Below are 20,492 nucleotides of genomic sequence, written 5' to 3'. Positions count from 1 at the left end.
TTTTTCAAATTATTTTCTGTCTCTACAAACCTGTGTATTCTGGGCATTTCATATAAATAGAATCTTACAATATGTGGTCTTTTATGACTGGCTTCTTTCATTCAAATGTTTTCAAGATTCATCCATGTCATAGCATGTGTTAAGTATTTCATTACTTTTAATTGCTGAATATTATTCCATTGTATGAAATGGACATTTGGGTTTCTACTTTTTGTTTTTCAACTTGATTACCAGTTTATTACAAAAAGATATAACTCAGGAACAATCAAGTGAAAGAGATGCACAGAACAAAGTATGGGGGGAAAGGGTGCAGTCTCTATGCTCTCTCTGGAGACACCACCCTACTGGCACCTCCATGTGATCACTAACCCAGAAGCTCTCTGAAACCCATATTTTAGGGATTTTTATGGAGGCTTCATTACTCAGGTATGATCAGTCAAACTGCTGACCATGAGAGACATTCAATACCCAGCTAGCTACTCCTCACCTCTCCCTTCCTGCTCTGAGAGGTCAAGAAGTAGAGCTAAAAATTCCAATGATTTCCACATTTTGGCTACTATGAATAATGTTACTATAAATATAGGTGTACAAGTTTGTATGTGGACATACATTTTCCTTTCTCTTAGATATATACATGAAGACTTTCTTAATTTCAGTAAAAACCTTTGATCTTATTCCATATAACATCCTAACCTCAGCTACCTTTTCCTGAGACTAAGTTTCAGATGAGTACAGCCAAGAGGTGGGGAGGGGCTCATTTCTTGTACCCAGACTTAACTAGTGGGACAGAGGCTCTACTTTGAGTGGTACACTAATACTAAGGTCCCAACCACTCTTGCCCTGGCTTGCAAAGGGCTGGTATCTCACCAGGAGAAGCAAATCAAGACCTACTTTCCTTCCTCCTTCCCCCCCAGCACACAGCTCCTAAAGCAGAGGTGTCCTCAGACAAAAGCATACCATTGTTCCCACCCCTCAACTACTGAGGGTTGGCTCAGAAATTCTGTCAGAGGAAGAAACAAGCCATAAAAAAGTTTCCAATCTTTTTTCAAAGAAAATTATCTGCAACAGAGCATAAAGAAGTTCAAGCCTAAGAATACTCTTGAAAACAGTGGAGGATATGGTAAATGGCAATTGGGAAAACAATTTGTTGGAGATACAGGCGAAACTGCAGGTCAGCTGTTTGCCTGGGTAGAAACCATGGGCAGTCCTAGTAGAGCAATCAGGCAAGAGAAAGAAATAAAAGCCAGAAGAATTGGAAAGGAAGAAGTAAAACCATCTCCAGTTGTAGATGACATGATTTTATATACAGTTGGTTGTATACTATGCCATTTTACATAACAAACAACCATTTGCAAATTATAGTATATGTAGAGGGTCCTGGAAGCAGATACTGAGGAACAACTGTATAGAAAATCCTAAAGTCAACCAAAATACTGTTCAAACTAATAAAAAATTCATAAAAGTTGCAGGATATAAAAATTAACATATAAAAATCAGAAGCGTTTCTATACACTAAAAACGAATTTTCTGGAAAAAAAAAAGTTGATTCCATTTACAACAGTATCAAAGACAGTAAAATAAACAGTAATAAATTTAACCAAAGTAAAAGATCTCTACTCTGAAAACTAAGGCACTGATGAAAGAAACTGAAGAAGACACAAATAAATGGAAAGGTATCCTGTGTTTGTTCATGGACTAGAAAAATTAGTACTGTTAGAACGTCAATACAACCAAAAGGCATCTATAGACTCAATACAACTCCTATCAAGATTCCAAAGGCATTTTTTACAGAAATAGAAAACACATTCTTAAAATTTATATGGAACCACGAAAGACCCCAAATAGGCAAAGAAATCCTGAGAAAGAAGAACAAAGCAGGAGACATCACATTTCCTGATTTCAAGCTATACTATAAAGCTACAGAAGTTAAAAGAGAATAGTACTGGCATAAAAACAGACAAACAGATCAATGTAACAGAACAAAGAACCCAGAAATAAACCCAAGCAAATACAGTCATACAATATTTGACAAAGGAACCAGTAGTACTCAAAGGAGAAAAGACAATCTCTTCAATAAATGGCGCTGGGAAAACTGCACATTGACATGTGGAAGAATGAAACCTGACCTTTATCTTACACCACTCAAAAAAATTAACTCAAATGTTTAAAGACTTACATGTAAGACCTGAAACCATGGAACTCCCAGAAAAAAACATGGGAAAAAAGCTCCCTGACGTGGGTATTGGTCTCATTTTTTGGAAATCACACCTAACGCATAAGCAAACAAAATCAAAATCAAGCAAGTGGGACTACATCAAGCCAAAAAGATTCTTTCTGCACAGCAAAAGAAACCATCAACAAAGTGAAAAAACAACCTATAGAATTGGAGAAAATATTTGCAAACCAGATATCTGATAAGAAGTTAATATCCAAAATATATAAAGAGCTCATACAACTCAATAGCAAAAAGCAAATAATCCAATTAAAAAATGGGCAAAGGACTTGAATAAACATTTTTCCAAAGAAGATACACAAATGGCTGACAGGTACATGAAAAGATATTCAACATCACTAGTCACTAGGAGAATGCAAACTGAAACAACAATGTGATATTACTTCAAGCTTGTCAGAATGGCCATTATCAAAAAGACAAGAAATAACAAATGCTGGCATGGATGTGGAGAAAAGGGAACCTTTATGCACTGTCAGTAGGATTGTAAACTGGTGCAGCCACTATGTAAAACAGTATAGAGGTTCCTCAAACAATTAAACAGAAGAACCACCATATGATTTGGCAATTCCACTTCTGGGAATATATCTGAAGGAAACAAACGCTAACTCAAAAGGGTATCCGCACTCCCATGTTCATAGCAGTATTATTTGCAATAGCCAAGACATAGAAACAACCTAAGTGTCTGTCAATGAATGGGTAAAGACGTTGTTTTGTGTGTGTGTGTGTGTGTGTGTACATGCATACACACAATGAAATATTATTCAGCCATAAAAAATGAGGAAATCCTATCATTTGTGACTATATGGATAGACCCTGAAGGTATTATGTAAGTGAAATAAGTCAAATAGGGGAAGACAAATACTGTATGATCTCACCTTTATGTGGAATCTAATAAAAATAAACAATAAAAATACACCAAACTCATAAAAACAAAAAAACCTATCAGACTTGTGGTTACCAAAGGCATAGGGTTGAGGGGAGGAAAAATTGGAGGAAGGTCGTCAAAAGGTACAAACTTACAGTTATAAGATAAATAAGTATTAGGGATGTAATGTACAACGTGATGACTAAAGTTAACACTATTGTATGACATACAGAAAAGTTGTTAAAAGAATAGATCTTAAGTGTTCTCATCACAAGAAGAAATTTTTCTTCCTTTTCTCTTTATTGTGTCTATATGAGATGATGGATGTTAACTAAACATTGTAATCATCTCACAATATATATAAATCAAACCATCATGCTGTATACCTTAAACACAGTGATATATGTCAATCATTTCTCAATAAAATCGGGGTGAGGGGAGAAACAACAGGGGGACCAACCCCTCTGGGGCTCAGAAAAAAATCTCAAACACTAACTCTAGGAACTATCCTTTCTAAAGGATACACTTTAAATGAGTGGATTTTATGGTATAAGAATTATATCTCAATAAAACAAAGGAAACTTCAGAGTTATCTTCCTAAACAAGGAGCTATGAGTCATACACTTTACAAATAGGGATAGTTTTAGAAATAGGTATCTTGGGGAGGAGGGTGTACTCAAGTGGTAGAGCACATGCTTAGCATACACAAGGTCCTGGGTTCAATCCCCAGTACCTTCTCTAAAAATAGGTAAGTAAATCTAACTACCTCCCTTAGCAAAAAAATAATAATAAAATAAAAGAATCAACAAAAAAGTTAAAAAATAAATAAATAAATAAATAAAATTTGAAATAGGTATCTTAGAATACAGAAAGCGTCTAAAAGAGCTTAACCTCTGCCAGAAAAGAAGCAAAGGCTGACAGATAAACTTATAATACTATACTGTTTTTCATCCACCAACACAGAATTATTACTATATCTACTCTTACCAAGACAAGTACTATCACTTTAACTTTTAAAACTGCTAATTATTCTGTCACTCTCCTGACATCATCAGCAAGCTTATTTGTAATTCTTTCCACTCTTTTTAACATTTTTAGAAGCTCCTGATTATCTCAGAATTAACACCTTATGCTGAAAGTTGTTTCTACAAACAAAATGAAATTTTGTCAGGCATAAGCTCCTAAAGACATGTATCATCTGTTCTATTTATTCTTATCTATACACAGACTGCAGATAAGTTTAATAAATACTTGCTCAAACTCAAAAGTCATCAAGTTGAAATTCATTAAGGAAAAGGTCAATATAAGCCTTGACTTTAGATAAGAAAATTTTTCTATTTAAAATTAAACTCCAAGTTTCCAGCTTTTTGTGAAATATTTTTCATCTGAGAAATAAAGTCATTTGAAAATATTTCTATGAAATACTGCATATAATAAAACCTAAAAATAATTCAAAGAAAAAAATTAGAAACTATTTAAAAGCCAGTCAATGAGTGTTTACTTAAATAAAACAGAGTACATTCAAGGAATGGAATATCAGGTAGCTGTCAAAAAGAATGAAACGATTCCAAACGTGATGATCTGGAGTAAGCCTTATAAAATTAAGTCTAAAGCAAAAAGTGTAAACTCTCATTTGTGTTTTTAAAACCACATACATATATGCTTATATATAGCAAAAGTGTTTACTCTGGGCAAGGGAGATGCCTAAAAGACAGGAAAAGAAGGCAGATTTTCTCCCACATATCCTTCAGTACCTTTTGAATTTTGTATATGGATGTCCGTATTTTAATTTTGTACATATAATTGCTTATTCAAAAAGTTGATTTTAAACACATACACACAAAATTAAAAAATTCTAATTACATACAAAAATTCTAATTAAATTTCTGTACACCATATGGCTTCATGCGTATAGTAGGCACTCTAAAGTAGTAAAACCCACCATAACACTGTGCGATTAACAAAATAAAAATTAGTAAAATGAGACTTTGCATTATTGCAAGGTTAATGAAGTGATCAAGGCAAGTCTGTGCAACTAACCAGCTATGAGTTCCACAGCATGGGGTGGGGGATGGGAGGGTCCCCACTGTAAAAAGAAACTCCATCCAGGTCCCAAATGCAGTTTGGCAGAGGACAGCTCTTTATTCAGTCTTACATTAAAATTAAGCCAATCACAAATGTCTACATCTAAATTCACTTCAACAGGAGGCTCATTTCTGTTGGGCTTTATTATATTTATTGATTCTTTTGCGCTGGGAATTTTATATCAAGGGAGTAATATAAAACTACTTAAGATTACTTATCACTTGATTATATGCATATTATATTAATATTTTATATCTACTTTATATAACTGTTTGCAAACAACTCCATGGCAATGTGACATCATATACATCCACGGAAGTACAGAAATGGGGATCGGGGACCATAAATACACTTATAAAGATCACTGATGCCATTATAATAAACAGCCACAACAACAGTAATAAATTTAACATTTGTTGAGTACTTACTACATGCTTATCAGTTGCTTAGCATAATCTCATTTGATCCTCACAAAAAGCTTATGAATATAGATACTTTCATTAGCCCCATTTTACAGCTAATTACATTGTGTAAATTAGGTAATTCTCTATGCCCAAAGTCACAGAAATATAAGTGGTAAAGCCAGGACAGAAATCTAGATTTGAAAGACCTCCTGGTTCAGACTCTTAAATCAGTATGGCATTTTGCATGGATATTTATAATAAAATCTCATTTAAATACAGTAATTTACTCTAGTACATGTTTTTAATAAATCATATTTCTTTGCCTCCTTTATTATAATAATGAGTTTGCCTTCCTAATATTCATACAATAATTTACTATTGAAGGAGGTAGTCCAGTCTTTTGGTTAAAGTTCAAACTATTTTAAAAGGCACAAAAAGACCAAATTATCTCTACCCTATAACTCTCACCACTTCACTCCTAGATCTATTTATTGCCCACTCTACCCTACAACTAAATCTTATGTTCTAATTAATACTGGAAAACTGGCAGTCTTCATGAGGCAAATAGGCAAATATGGCTCTTTCTCACCTCTATGCCTGCTCATATGCAGTTCTCTCTGCAGGGCAACTCCATCCCCATTTTATTCCCTTAACTCCGCCTGGAATTATTTTCTCCTTATCGTCCTTGAAGGACCATTTTAGGCATGACCCCTCTAGGGAAGTCTTCCTATGCACTCATCAATGTGGCCTTTGTCTATATTTCTCCTTTGTTTACTTCTATTACAGAAATTACCTTATTCTATTACAATGGTCAATTATTACCTGTGTCCTTGAGTGTGTCAACATAGTACCTAGCAACCAGAATTTTTAAAATGCCAGTTGATGGGAGAAAAAAAAATATTTGATGCAGTTACTTGAAAAGATAATTTATATTTATAGAGTCGACTCCAACTATGCATACATCAATAGTGAAATTAATAATTATCAGTTTTAATACTTATGTTATTCAGCTTGATATCTGATGGCAAAAAGTTATATTCTTTTAGTTAACTCTTGGTTGATGCATTAGTACAAGAAGTTCTAGAATAATATTTTTGAGAGAATAATATTATTTTGAAGGAATTTAACATTTTATTTTTCTTATTAGAAATGTAGTTCTGTTTTTCCACAGAAGAGTACACTGATCAGAAAAGGAATAAGAGAGCAAATTGGTGAAATACTTTGACAAAGGTCAGTGACTAGTTATGAAAAATATCTAAGTTATACCATTGGTTATCAACTTAATAGTTGACTTCTAGTGTATCACTAAGACACATAATTTATTATTTTTTCCTTGATATTACCATCAAAAGTTAGAATTTATGCCCTAAAATCCTAGCTTGCTCTTTTTATCCATGAATATAGCCAGATGTTATGAAAATCTTTTTTACAGCTTGTACCACCTCCTGACATTAGTAATGAGTTCCTTTGGTAATTTGGGAACACTTGTTTTATTTTATTTCTCTAAATTTAAGGGACATATCTTTATACCATTCTAAGAATTTAAAAATATAACCATGTTCACCTTATCCACAAAACTCACAGTGCCTACACAACAGTTGGTTTGCAAACTAGAAAGGTTAGGTTTTTTTTCTGATAGGTACAGAAATTAAATGTTTTGCATAAGATGAAGAACTATATTCTAATCTACCCAGCATTAAGTAAATAAGCAAAGAATACTACATAAGTAGTGAAAAATAAAAGACCAACATAAGTTTTAAAAGATATGTGAATCAATAGAATTTTAAATTCTACTTCTTCAAAAAATCAAATAGCAAATAACAAAAGATAAAATTACAGAAAGACAGTAAGACAATATTTTATTAGTCCTTTCTCCTTGATAATTCAGAGAAGATTAGGGAGTACCATAACGTAAAATGTTAAAGTAAACAGTTTTAAACCTTAACAACTACTCTTACTAAAATTGATTAAAAACTCTAAAAGAAAAATAAAATAACATTAAAAAGACTAAGCTGGCTCTAAAAACCATAAAAAAGCAAAATACAAGAGAAAGTATAATAAGATGTTCTCATAATAAAAACTTTATAGAGTACTAAATTAAAGTAATAAAACTTAAAAAAAAATCTTTAAATATACAAAACGTGTCTTTCAAAGATCTGATATCACAGATTTTCACAAAACTGAATTATTAACCTGTATTTTTTCATAATAAATTTGCAGTTATATTTACCTTCAGATCCCATGATGAAGTGATGGATATCAGGGCCTGTTGACATACGAGGTCCTTGACAGCTTTTTTCTATTATACCTCTAGGTGTTACCATTTTTATATGAACCACCTGTTTAATACAATGCATGATGTAAATTCTAGGTATTTGTCAGTGAACGCTGTGTGTATGTGCATACACACACGTATATATACTTGTATAAAACACTCCTTTTAAAAAATTGGTTTAAGTGATAAATGGTGATTTCCTTCAGAATTCTACTTCTAGTAATTCTTATACTAACAATAAATTTTATGTAACTTTAAAAGGGGGAAAATCATTCTTAAGATTGTTATTGGTCTAGGTATATTCATCAGCTTAAAAACTGAAGAACACATTTCTTTAAACCAAAGTTAGTCTAGGGTTTCCATATGGCAAACAGCTGACGGACAGAAAAAACATGCAATGATCATATTGTAACAGGTTCATTCTTTCATTTACTTAACAATACTTATGAAGCACTATTATTCATGTCAAGCATTGCTCTAGATGCTTAGAAATCTAAAAAAAAGAAAAATTTATTCTTGCCTTATCCCCACCTTCAACTTAACTACTTTAACCACTTAGTAGAAAAGAGTGAGAAGAATGAAGTATTAATTATGATTGAGTCAAAACTGGAATGAAGAGGAAGACGCAGTGATTGAGTTAAAGAGGACAAGAGAGAGATGTGTACGAGGTATGTCTCACAAATGTGAGAAAATAAGTATGTTGTGGGAAGAGGGTCAATCAAAAAAATTTCCTCAGAAATGGTCAGGGAATAACTCAACACGTTTTTAAAATGGTTTTTTGACAGGTAAATAAAAATAGTCTATTTATTGTTGAGGGAAATGAGCAGAGGACATAAACAATTCATAAAACAAAAAAATAAAAATTGCCAATGAGGACATTTTAAAAGTTTACATTCACTAGCAATTAAAGAAAGAAAAAATCTTCAGACAAAAACAGAAATAAAAGGTCCAGTAAAACAAAGATTCTCATAGTGCTAGTGAGATTGTCAACTGGCATAAAATTTTTACAGTAATTTGATTGTAAGGGTCCAAGGACATAAAAACACACTTGATCCAACATTCAAGCTCTAGTAACTTACTCAAAGAAAATGCTTAAAGATGTATGCTAAAGAAATGACTACAAAGGATATTTTCTTCTTTGCTTTCTATAATTTTGAAATAAAAAATAATTTAACTGCTCATTAATAGGGAATTACCTAAATAACCATGAATTATCAATAAGAGAATTACATACACTTAAAAAATGACGGTGCAAACTTAAGTTCATTTACATGTTAACATATTGATAACATAGTTTAAAGAGCAGATTAAACACAGTATGACCCTTTTTTATATTAAAAACTAGACATACACATGCAAATAAATACATTAAGATGTATGCTTATAATTGGTGGCCCTTAAACAACCCCAAAAAGGATTAAAATAAATTACATGCTTTAGCAGTACTAAATGTAGCAGTCTATCAACTATGTGCTTAACTGTGATAAAGCTTTTAATAATCTAACAGCAAAACGATCAAATTCCACTGAAACTAAATTTATATTATCTTAATTGCAGAAAGAAAATTGTGATTTCTAAAATATCGTCAATTAAAAAATAAAAAAATAATGTAGATATCTTTAAAGTGTTCATAATATAGACACAAAGTCTTAAATTTGGGGGTATTAACTATAAAGGAACCAATATATTTCATCAAAGATTTAATATTTCTATCAACGAGACATTGATGAAAATATTGAAATATTAGATTTGAAAAACAAAGCTAAATAGCTCTAGGAATAATAATGTTAGTAACACAACTTCAAAAGTCTCATAAATTATTCTTTTAAACTGTTATCAAAATATTGATGATACAGAGAACTAACATTTATGAAAGACCAAACCACATACCAAGGACTCTGCTAAGAGTTTTCATTTCATGTCCTTTACTCCTTATACTAATTCTATGTAACAAATAACATTATTCTATTTTATAGAGTAGAAAACTGAAGTTTAGAAAGGTGAACCAATTTGTACAAGGTCACACAATTAATCACTGGAAAAGCTACAAGTGGAACAAATGACCCCTAATTCCTAGCCAGGATGCCTATAGTTACACTATCACACTAATTCCCAGAGCAGTGGTATCAAATTAGCTAAAACAAAATGGCATGCACGTAAAACATTACAGGTCACACTGCCTCTATCTGGAACATTTTCAACAGGCTCTTTAATTCTATACAGAAAACCTTTTTAGAAAAATAAATATAAAGATCTCGTAAGATGAAAGAGTAGAAATGACAAGATCACCTAAATACATGGACTAAAATCTTGGTAGACTTGAAGACCAAGGCTTAACAAGACTTGAAGAACTATATTTATATACATTTATAAGTCAGATACTATGACACATTTATAAAGCTTAAATATCAGTCACTTGAAAAGAAGCACTCTTAAATAATGACGACAGTTGTGTGTTTCAACTGTTTCTACTACACAGTTTTGTTACTATAATTAAGGGGTACACTTTTGGGGGAACTCTCCAACTCAGTTTTTAAAGGCTTTAATCACTTCATAATAATCTCTATGGACTAACCAATTATTACATAACTAGAAAAAAATTTACCAAGTCCTCAATATTGCCATAGATATTCTTCTTCATGCCTGATGCCCGAGTAGATACCCATCCTCCCACAGTGCTGAATTCCAGGGAATCTGGTTCGTGACCTGTACAATAACCACTTTCTTTAAGCTGAAAAACAAAAATTAATATTTTACTAGTGAAAATGGCCCCATTTCAGACAGCACTCAACACATTAACTCTTCCCCCATTAAAATTTCCTTATGTCACTGTTCCTTGGATTCATTAAAACATATATAGAAAAAGAAATACTTTTATCATACTTGTTCAAAAATATTTACGCTTTTGTCTAGTGGAAAACTTCACAAAACTGAAAAATATAGGCCAAAAGACAGTTATATTTTCTACAGGCTCACTCGCAAATCTTACTCTTTACATTATTTTTTTTTTCAAGCCAACTGCCCTCTCTATTTCCCCCCCCCCCACAAAGAGACAATTTAAATACTTAACGGAGATCAGATTATGTCTAAATAACTGCCAACTTCACCTAAACACTTTCAATAAATAAAGCATTTAATCTCTTATTCTCCCTATCCTAATATAATATGCAGCAGGCCTGCAGAAAATCTGAGCAAATTGCCTGTACTTAATTCTCTCAAGGAGTCATGTGTTTTAATGTACAGCCATCTGGCTAGGTTTCCTGCATGTAATATCATCATTTATTTGTGATGCAGATCATGCATTCCTGTACATTAAACAGTCACTTGTTTCTCATTTTTCTATATTAGCTTGGCTTTGCCATCTGTACAGCACCTGAGGTTGAACGGATGCCCTTTACTGCAACACCACCAAAGCCATTCCACTGAAATCATTTTAAAGACTCAGCCATCTCATGTCAAACGGTACAGACACCACCATCTGCATACTCACTGTCTACCACACTCAAGCCCATCAATCTGTGTTGACCATTTTGATAGTCATCCAGTTAAAGCAATTGCTTCTATTTTTCAAGTAAGCCATGCAGAGATGTAGAATATGTCAACTATTTTTGTATTCGTGTATTTCAGTATGAAAGTTGTAATCTAAAATTTGAGTCTATTAGGTTAAATATAATTTGTTACCTTTTGCACATAAACAATGCAAATTATTTATCTTGTCTAATTTTGTTACTAGGAAAACAAGATTTTAAAAGATATCAATAATTACATAATAGAACTTTGCCACTAAATATTCAATACATTTAATTTTAAGAGATTAGTAATCACTCACAAATAAGTAGCTTAAATACATGACTGAAAGTTAAAATGAAGACTTTCAGGCTGTTGTTTCTTCCTAATTCCCAAACAATCTATATCCGTATTATTTACTCTCAAAAGACTAATGCTACTCAATTTTTCTGAAAGCAGGAGAAGAAAAAGAAAAAGCACTCATGGAACACTTAGGTGTGATGGGCACTGAACAGGGAATTTTCACATATTCTCATGACAAAAATCTCAGTATTAGCGAAATCAAAGCAAATCATTAGATACACATTTAAACTACTTCCAAAAGGATATCCAACTATTAATTTGCCTTTTATGTCTAGTAGGCTACTTTGTTACCTTCTCCAAAAATAAGTAGCTACTATGAGTCAGTAATTATGTAAAGCAATGAAAATGAGGATACAAAAAATAAATAAATAAAAGATAGTCTTTATGCTCAGGGAGCTGGCACACTAATTTAAATCTACTTGTCTTAAAATCTGATTAACTTCCTACTAGGTAAGTAAGGTAAATGTGATGGCTACGAACCTGAGTTTGAGATATGTCATTTACCTTTGCGGGAAAACATACATACTGCAGTATGCTAATTTAATAAGAAACAATTACTGGCATACAGTAAGTGCTTAATAAATGGTATCTATAACCATACACATTCAGCCACTTCCTCTTTTAAAAGTCTGTCTTTGCTAACACCATTAGCTGCTAAGAAAAATCTGCTGAAGAATCTTATCAATAAAATAAAATAACTTCTCTTTCCCATCTATATGCCATAAAGCTCTATGGGAATAGGGACTTTATCTTAATCTGGTATTCCCATTCAGTATTAAAACAACAAATTTTTTTTAAAATTCAAATAAATGTTTTAATGTTAAAGTATTAAAATAAATATTAAAATATTAAAACTGACTACAATGTGCTAAGCTTCAGACACATCATTAAACAAGCAAATCCTAAATTGCAGAACTTGCATTACACAGAGAAAAAAACTGAAATTAACAAGAAATGTAATTATGTTAATAAAGAATAATTAGAAGTATAGCAGAAAAAAAAAGTAGAGCTGGAACGTCCACCTCTACCCAAGTTGAAGTGAATGGGACTAGATTTACCCTCCCATTTTTATTTAAAGAACAAAAGACAGAAAAATATAGATACAAAAGTTTTCAAACACTGAACATGAGGTAGCAAAAGATAGTGGTCCTTATGAGAAAGCAAATAAAGAAGGTGAGCACTATGACTGCCCCTACCTTATTGCCCCAGGCTGCAGTGCAGGAAAAGAGAATCCAGATGAAACTCATCAAACACTGTGAGTTGGGGTGACTGAGTTTAAAGCTGTAGAAAACCAAGGCATCTAGAGTTCACAAGAGAAAATACTAAAGAGGAGAGAGCAGCAGAGAGAGAGAGAGCCCTAGAGACTGGCGGAGGGTCCCTGTTCAAGTAGTCAGCAGAGTACTGAAAAGTACATAGAAGTGAGAAAACCACCCAGGACCAAAGGAGAAAATAATCCGGAAGGATTAGAGAATAGTGCCAACAACAGTACTTGCTCCCACCAGCCCAACAGGAAAAAGCTCATTTCACAGAGCATGAGGTAGAATACCCAGGAAAGTCATTCCTCAGTAATGCAAAATGATTAGCCTCAGACAGATCACTACTTTAAACCCACCTAAAAGGTTATAAAAGCAAGAACCAAAGGATCGGACTGTTTCCAAATAACCACATCCCAGAAAAAAGTTCAAGAATATTGCTGAATTGAAAACCAGCCAAGATTCAACAAGATAATATTCACAATGGCTGGAATCTAATAAAAAATTACCAAGCATACAAAGAAGCAGGAAAGCGCAATCCATAATGAGGAAAATAATCATTATGAGGTGAATAATCAAAACCAACCAAGAACTAACACAGATGTTAGTATTAGCTTACAAGGACATTAAAATATTTATTATAACTGTATTCCATATGCTTAAAAAGTTAAGTAGAGACATAGAGGATATAAAAAGAACCAAATTAAACATCTAGAAAAATGAAAAATACAATATCTAAGACAAAAAATACAGTGATGGGATTAAGAACAGAATATACACAGCAAAGTAAAAGATTAGTGAACTTCAAGACATAGCAACAGAGACAAAAACAAAAAGTGAAAAGAGAGCAGTGAGTCATGGAACTTCAAGCAGCCTAATATGTGAGTAAACAGTGTCCCTAAAGGTCAGGTGGGGGTGGCGGAGGGAAGCAGATATTTGAATAAATAATGGCCAAACATTTTCCAAATTTGATGAGAACTATAAACTCACAAATCAAAGAAACTCAACCAATCCCCAACATAAACACAAAGAAATCTATACCAAGGCCTATTAAAATCAAATTGCTCAAACCAGTGATTAAAAAATCTTAGAAGTAATCAAAGGGAAAAAAAACCACATTATGTATACATGAACAAAGATAAGGGTAACATCAGATTTCTTGTCAGAAACAGTAAAGTGAGATGACAGTGAAGTAACATCTTTCTATCACTGAAAGAAAACCACTATCAATCTTTAATTCTATACTCAGCTAAAATATCTCTAAAAAAAAGCAAAAAGGCAACCTTGAGTAAGTGATTATATAGCAAGGTTGCAGGATACATGGTTAACATACAAAAGTCAATTGTCTTCCTATCTATCAACAACAAGCAAGTGGAATTTGAAATTAAAAACATTTACATTACCCACCGAAATGAAATACTTATGTATAAATCTAACAAAGATTAGGTACAAGACTACATGATGAATACTAGAAAACTCTGAAGGACGAAATCAAAGAATTAAATAAATGAAGAAATATTCCACGTTCATGGAAGACTCAATATTGTCAAAATGTCAATTCTTCCCATATTGATCTAAGATTCAATGTAATCCTAATCAAAATCCCAGCAAATTATTTTACAAATATTGACAAATTGATTCTAAAGTGTATACGAAGAGGTAAAAGAGCCAAAAGAGCCAACACAATATTGAAGGAGAAGAACAGCCAGGAATTGGACTGACACTGTCCAAGTACAAGACTGACTATAAAGCTACAGTAATCAAGAAATTGACATTAAGGAAAGGACAAATAGATCAATGGAATAGAACAGAGAACCCAGAAATAGACTCTCATAAATACACTTAAATGATCTTAAATAAAGAAGCAAAGGCAGTAAAATGGAGCAAAGTAGTGTCTTCAACAAATGATGCTTGAACAACTAGACAACCATATGGGAAAAAAAAGAACCTAAACAAAAATCTTACACCAAACACAAAAAGTAATTCAAAATGGATCATAGACCTAAATGTAAAATACAGAACTGTAAAATTCCTAAAAGATAACATAGGAGGAAATCTAGATGACTGTGGCTATAGTAATGCCTTTTTAGATACAATACCAATGACATAATCCATGAAAGAAAGAAAGAATTAATAAGCTAGATAGACTTAATTAAAATTAAAACCTTCTGCTCTGCAAAATATGAAGAGAATTGGAAGACAAATCAGACTGGAAGGAAACATTTGATATTGAAAAGACATACCTGATTAAAGACTACTATCTAAAATATACAAAGAACTCCCAATATAGCCAATATTTTATAACTATAAATGGAGTATAACCTTTAAAAATTGTGAACCACCGTGTCATACATCTGTAACTGACATAATATTGTACATCAACTATACTGCTACATATACACACATATGAAGAACTTTTAAAACTCAAAATTAAAAAAAAAAATTTAAAAATGGACCAAAGACCTTAACAGATAACTAACTGAAGATAGCAAATAATCATATGAAAAGATGTTCCACATCATATGTCATTAGGGAAACACAAATTAAAACAATGAAGTACCATTACACACCTATATGAATGGCCAAAATCCAGAATACTGACACCACCAAATGCTAGAGAGGATGTGGAGCAGCAGGAACTCTCATACAATGCTGGCGGGAATGCAAAATAGCACAGCCACTTTGGAAGACTATCTGGCAATTTCTCACAAAACTAAACATACTCTTATTATACAATCCAACAATCATATTCCTTGTATTTACTCAAACGGGTTGAAAACATATGTCTACATAAGAACCTGCACACAGATGTTTATAGTAGTTTTATTCATAAATGCCAAAACTTGGAAGCAACCATGACATCTTTCAGTAAGTGAATGGATAAATAAACTGTGGTAATCAAGACAACAGAAATTATTCAGTGCTAAAAAGAAATGAGCTATTAAGCCATGAACAGGCATGGAGGAAACTTGAATGCATTATTATTAAATGAAAGAATCCAATCTGAAAAGGCCACATATTCTATAACTCCAACTATATGACATTCTGGGAAAGGTAAAACTATGGAAACAAGAGAAAGGTCAGGGGTTGCCAGTGTTGGGAGTAACAGATGAATAGGGAGAGCATAGAGAATTTAGGGCAGTGAAAATACTCTGCATGATGTTATAATGATGGATATTTATGTGATTATACATTTGTCCAAGCCCATAGACTGTACAACACCAAGAATGAACCTTAAAATAAACTACAGACTTACTGTAATTATGATGTGCCAATGTAGGTTTATCTACCTACATTGGTTAAAAAAACAAAAACAAAAAACAAGCAAACAAAACCTACTACTCATGTGATGCTGATAATGGGAGAGACTATGCATGCTTGGGGACAGGGGCATATGGGAAATCTCTGTACTTTCTTTTCAATTTTGTTTTAAACTTAAAACCACTCTAAAAAAAATAAAGTGTTAAAAAAAAGATAAAACAAAAACATTTTCAGACAAACAAAAGCAGAAAAAATTCATCAACAGCAGACCCACACTAAACATATTTAAAATAATTCTTATAAGCAGAAGGAAAATATCTTCAGGTAGAATTAAAGGCACCATAAAGGGTAACTAGGTGGGTAAATATATAAGATGTTTTCTTATTGTTTAAATATCTTTAAAAGATAACTGCCTGTTTCAACAAAAATTATAATGATATACTGCAGGCTTTGCAATATATCTAAGAGTAGAATGTATGACAAAGCACAAAGGAGAGACAAGGGGAGAGGGAAGTATAACATTTTATGATTCTTATGCTAAACTCTTAGTGTTATATTATCACCTTAAGGTAGAATGTTTTAAGTTAAAGATATATACTATAAAACCTGAAACAACTCTTAAAATAACAGAACAAAAGTTATAGCTAATAAAGAAACAAAAAAGATAAAATGGTATCATAAAAAATGCAATCAAAAAAAGGCAGTAAAAGTGGAAAAGGAGGAAAAACAGATGGGAAACACAGAAAACAAATTGTAAGGTGGCACTTTTAAAGTGAACCACATCAATAAACCGCATTGAAGGTAAATGGTCTAACCACCCCAATTAAAAGGTAGAGATTGTCAGGTTAGGTAAAAAGATCCAACTGCATGCTGTCTACAAGAAAAGTACTTTAAATATAAAGATATAAATCAGTGAAAAGTTAAAAAATGGTAAAAGGACAAAGATATACCATGCTAACAACAGTCAAAAGAAAACTGGAATGGCTGTTTCAATATCAGATACAGTAGATACAAGCAAAGAATATTATCAGGAAGGTCATTTCATAGTAACAAAATGCTTCATTAATCAAGAAGCTATAACAATCCTAAGCATTTATTACTCCAATAACAGAGCTTTAAAATATATGAGGTGAAAACTGATAGAAGTGCAAGAAAAAAACAGATCTGTAATAACAGTTGAATATTTTAATTCCATTCTGTCAATAACTGATAGAACAAGTAGACAGAAAATTTTTCTAAAATATAGAAGACATGAACAACACTATAAACCAATTTGGCCTAATAGATGTTTATAGACTACTCCAACCAACAGCAGCAGAACACATATTCTTTTCAAGTGTACATGGGGCATTTACAAGATAGACCATATTGTAGGCCATAAAAGAAATATCAATTAATTTGATAGAATTCAAGTTATACAAAAAATGTTTTCTGAACACAATGGAATTAACATAGAAATCAGTAACATAAAGACATCTGGAAAAATCCCCCAATAATTGGAAACTAAATAACAACTTCTAAGTACCCATGGGTCAAAGAAAAAAATCAAAATGGAAGTAGAAAATATTTTTAATATTTGTATGATACCACTAAAGCAGTAGTTAGGAGAAATTTATAATACTAAAAACCTATATTAAAAAAGAATGGCCTAAATAAATCACCTCATCTTTCATGTTAAGACACAAAAAAGCATTTGACAAAATCCAAAATCCATTCCTAATAAAAACCCTCTGCAAACTTAGAAGGAACTTCCTCAACTTGATTACATGTGTTCACAAAAAAAACCCTATAGTTAACATCATACTTAATGGTAAAGGACTGAATGCATCTCTCTTAAATAAGGAAGAAGATAAGTATGTCTATTTTCATTTCTTTTCAACATTGTGTTAGAGGTTCTAGCCAGTGTAATCAGGTGAGAAAAACAAATTAAGGCATACAGATTGGAAAGGAAGAAGTAAAACTGGCTTTGTCACAAAGGATATGATCATATATGTAGTAAATCTAATAAGCTAAAACTTTTAGGACTAGTTAGTGAATTTAGCAAAATTGCTAGATAAAAGACCTACATATAAAAGTCAATTTTATTTCTATATACTAATAAAAAACACTCAGAAATTGAAAACTTTAAACAATACCATTTACCATGATACAAAAAATATAGTATTTAGGGACAAATCTATTAAAAATATGACATATTTGTACACTGAAAACCACAAGACACAGCTGAGAGAAACAGATCTAAAAAAAACCCCAAAAACCTAAAGATATACCATGTTCATGGGTCAGAAGATTCAATATTGTTAAGATGTCAGTTTTCCCTAAATTGATGTATACAGCTGTTGCAATTCCAATCAAAATTTCAGCAGGTTTTAAGAAAAAAATGAGAAACTAATGAGATGATTATAAATTTCATATGGAAACAACAAGAACCTAGAATAGCCAAAACAACTTTGAAAATACATTTATGATAAAGCTACAATAATCCAAACAGTGTGGTACTGGCATAAAGATATACAATAGATCAATGGAACAAACAGAGTCCAGAACTAGAAGCACATTACATATAGACAACAGACTTTTTTTATGAGGGTACAAAGTCAATTCAGTGAAGGGTAGTCTTTTCAACAAATGGCGCTGGAACAACTAGATATTTATACGCAAAAAAAAGGAACTTCAATCCATCCCTCACACCATACACAAACATTAACTCAAAAGCTTCAAAACTCACCAGAGACTTGAATATAAACTAAAAACTATGAAACTTAAATGATTCTAAGGATTCTGGCTCAAGCTGCCCAAAGAACTAAATTTCTATCAGCTGAGAATGAGAAGCCTACAGAACAAGCAAATTGTGGAGGGAAAACTGAAATTCAATTTTTCAAATGTGGAGTTTGAAATGTCTATTAGATATGGAAACATCAACTAGGCAAATGGGTAGCAAGTCTAGAGATCAAGAAAGAAGTCTGAGGTGGCATAAATTTGGGAGTCTGGCATATAGAAGGAATGTTTAAGGTCAGCTGTGCTTAAATGAAGCAGACAATGGCTCAATAAAAAGTAATGAAATGAATACAAGTTCTAAGTACTTTTCATTATTAACTTATCTCATTCTAACAAAAACTTTATGAAGTAGGAATTATTATCTCCATTTTACAGATAAAACTGAGGCATAGAGATATGCATCCCTGGGGGAGGAGGGGGAAACACAAGTCACATATTCCTAGACTATTAACTAATAAAATTAAGTAGCCAAAGATTTAATAAACCTAGAAACAAATTCCTAAAATTCATTACTGACATTTAGTGACCTTCCTTAAATTTCATACATATTAAAATCAATGTAATCCACAAGTTAAAGAAATGAAAATCTGTGCTACTCAACTACTATATCTGTATCATTTTAAAACTTATAGAAAGAAAAAGCAGTAAGTTTTAAGTTGGTTACCTCAGCTGAAGAAGAAACTGAAGGACACAGAAGTATAACGAGGAAGAACATGAACTGGGATCAAAACAGCTGTAGAAACTGTATTATAGACTACTAGGGGCAAAAAGAAATGTTCTATATTGGCATTTAGGGAAATGAACTAGTAGGTAAAATATCAGAAGTTCCTAGTCTAGGAAAATGTCATTTAAATTTCAAGGAAATATGTCCCTTGAATTTTAATTCTAACCTTTAAAAAAAAATTGGAAAGGTTAAAATACTACATCAAATGCCATAATAAAGGATATAAAAGTACAGACAAGAAAGGCCATCCTTTGTTATATAAAAAAAAAAAACTGTGTTAATGCCTCTCAGCATAATAGAAGACTAACACAGGCCTTTTAACAGATTTTTCCCATTAAATACTATTATTCTGCCCACTGAATTTCATTATAAACTATAATAATTAACAAAATCTAATTACTTTGACTTATATAAAATCTTGACTTATTAAAGATCTTTAACACTGTCTCAATGAGTATGTTCAGTTTTATCCTGGTCCCATCACTAAATCAAACAATAAACATAAAAGTTTAATTTTTTTCAAATCCTTTCATATGGAATTGGTCAATGGCATACCAACTTTATTCAACTCTTTACTATGAAATAAGGAAAAAGATAATTAAAAAGAAGATCAACAAGTATATCACATCTCTATGCCCTGTTAAAAGGTAGGAAGGAGGAATCTCTGTACCCCAAATTGAACAAAGTGATCAAGTACATCACCAGCAAATTGGACTTTCTAATGTTTGTTTACAAAAGCTTAGT

General features: G+C 32.1%; 1 protein-coding gene across 2 annotated transcripts in view; it reads right to left on the bottom strand.

Moving 5' to 3' along the window:
- Positions 1 to 20,492, bottom strand: part of AGPS (alkylglycerone phosphate synthase) — a 114,998-nt gene that overhangs the window by 53,915 nt on the left and 40,591 nt on the right. For both annotated transcript variants that reach the window (XM_006210205.3, XM_072961209.1), the window contains exons 9-10: positions 10,468 to 10,593; positions 7,818 to 7,926 (exon numbers count right to left, since the gene is read on the bottom strand). In XM_006210205.3, the coding sequence (XP_006210267.2) occupies positions 7,818 to 7,926; positions 10,468 to 10,593 (235 nt within the window). The remainder of the gene's footprint in view (positions 1 to 7,817; positions 7,927 to 10,467; positions 10,594 to 20,492) is intronic.

This window comes from Vicugna pacos, chromosome 5 (assembly GCF_048564905.1).
Source record: "Vicugna pacos chromosome 5, VicPac4, whole genome shotgun sequence".
Taxonomy (NCBI): domain Eukaryota; kingdom Metazoa; phylum Chordata; class Mammalia; order Artiodactyla; family Camelidae; genus Vicugna; species Vicugna pacos.
Note: the sequence above shows the minus strand (reverse complement) of the source record. Positions and strands in the feature narration are given on the sequence as shown.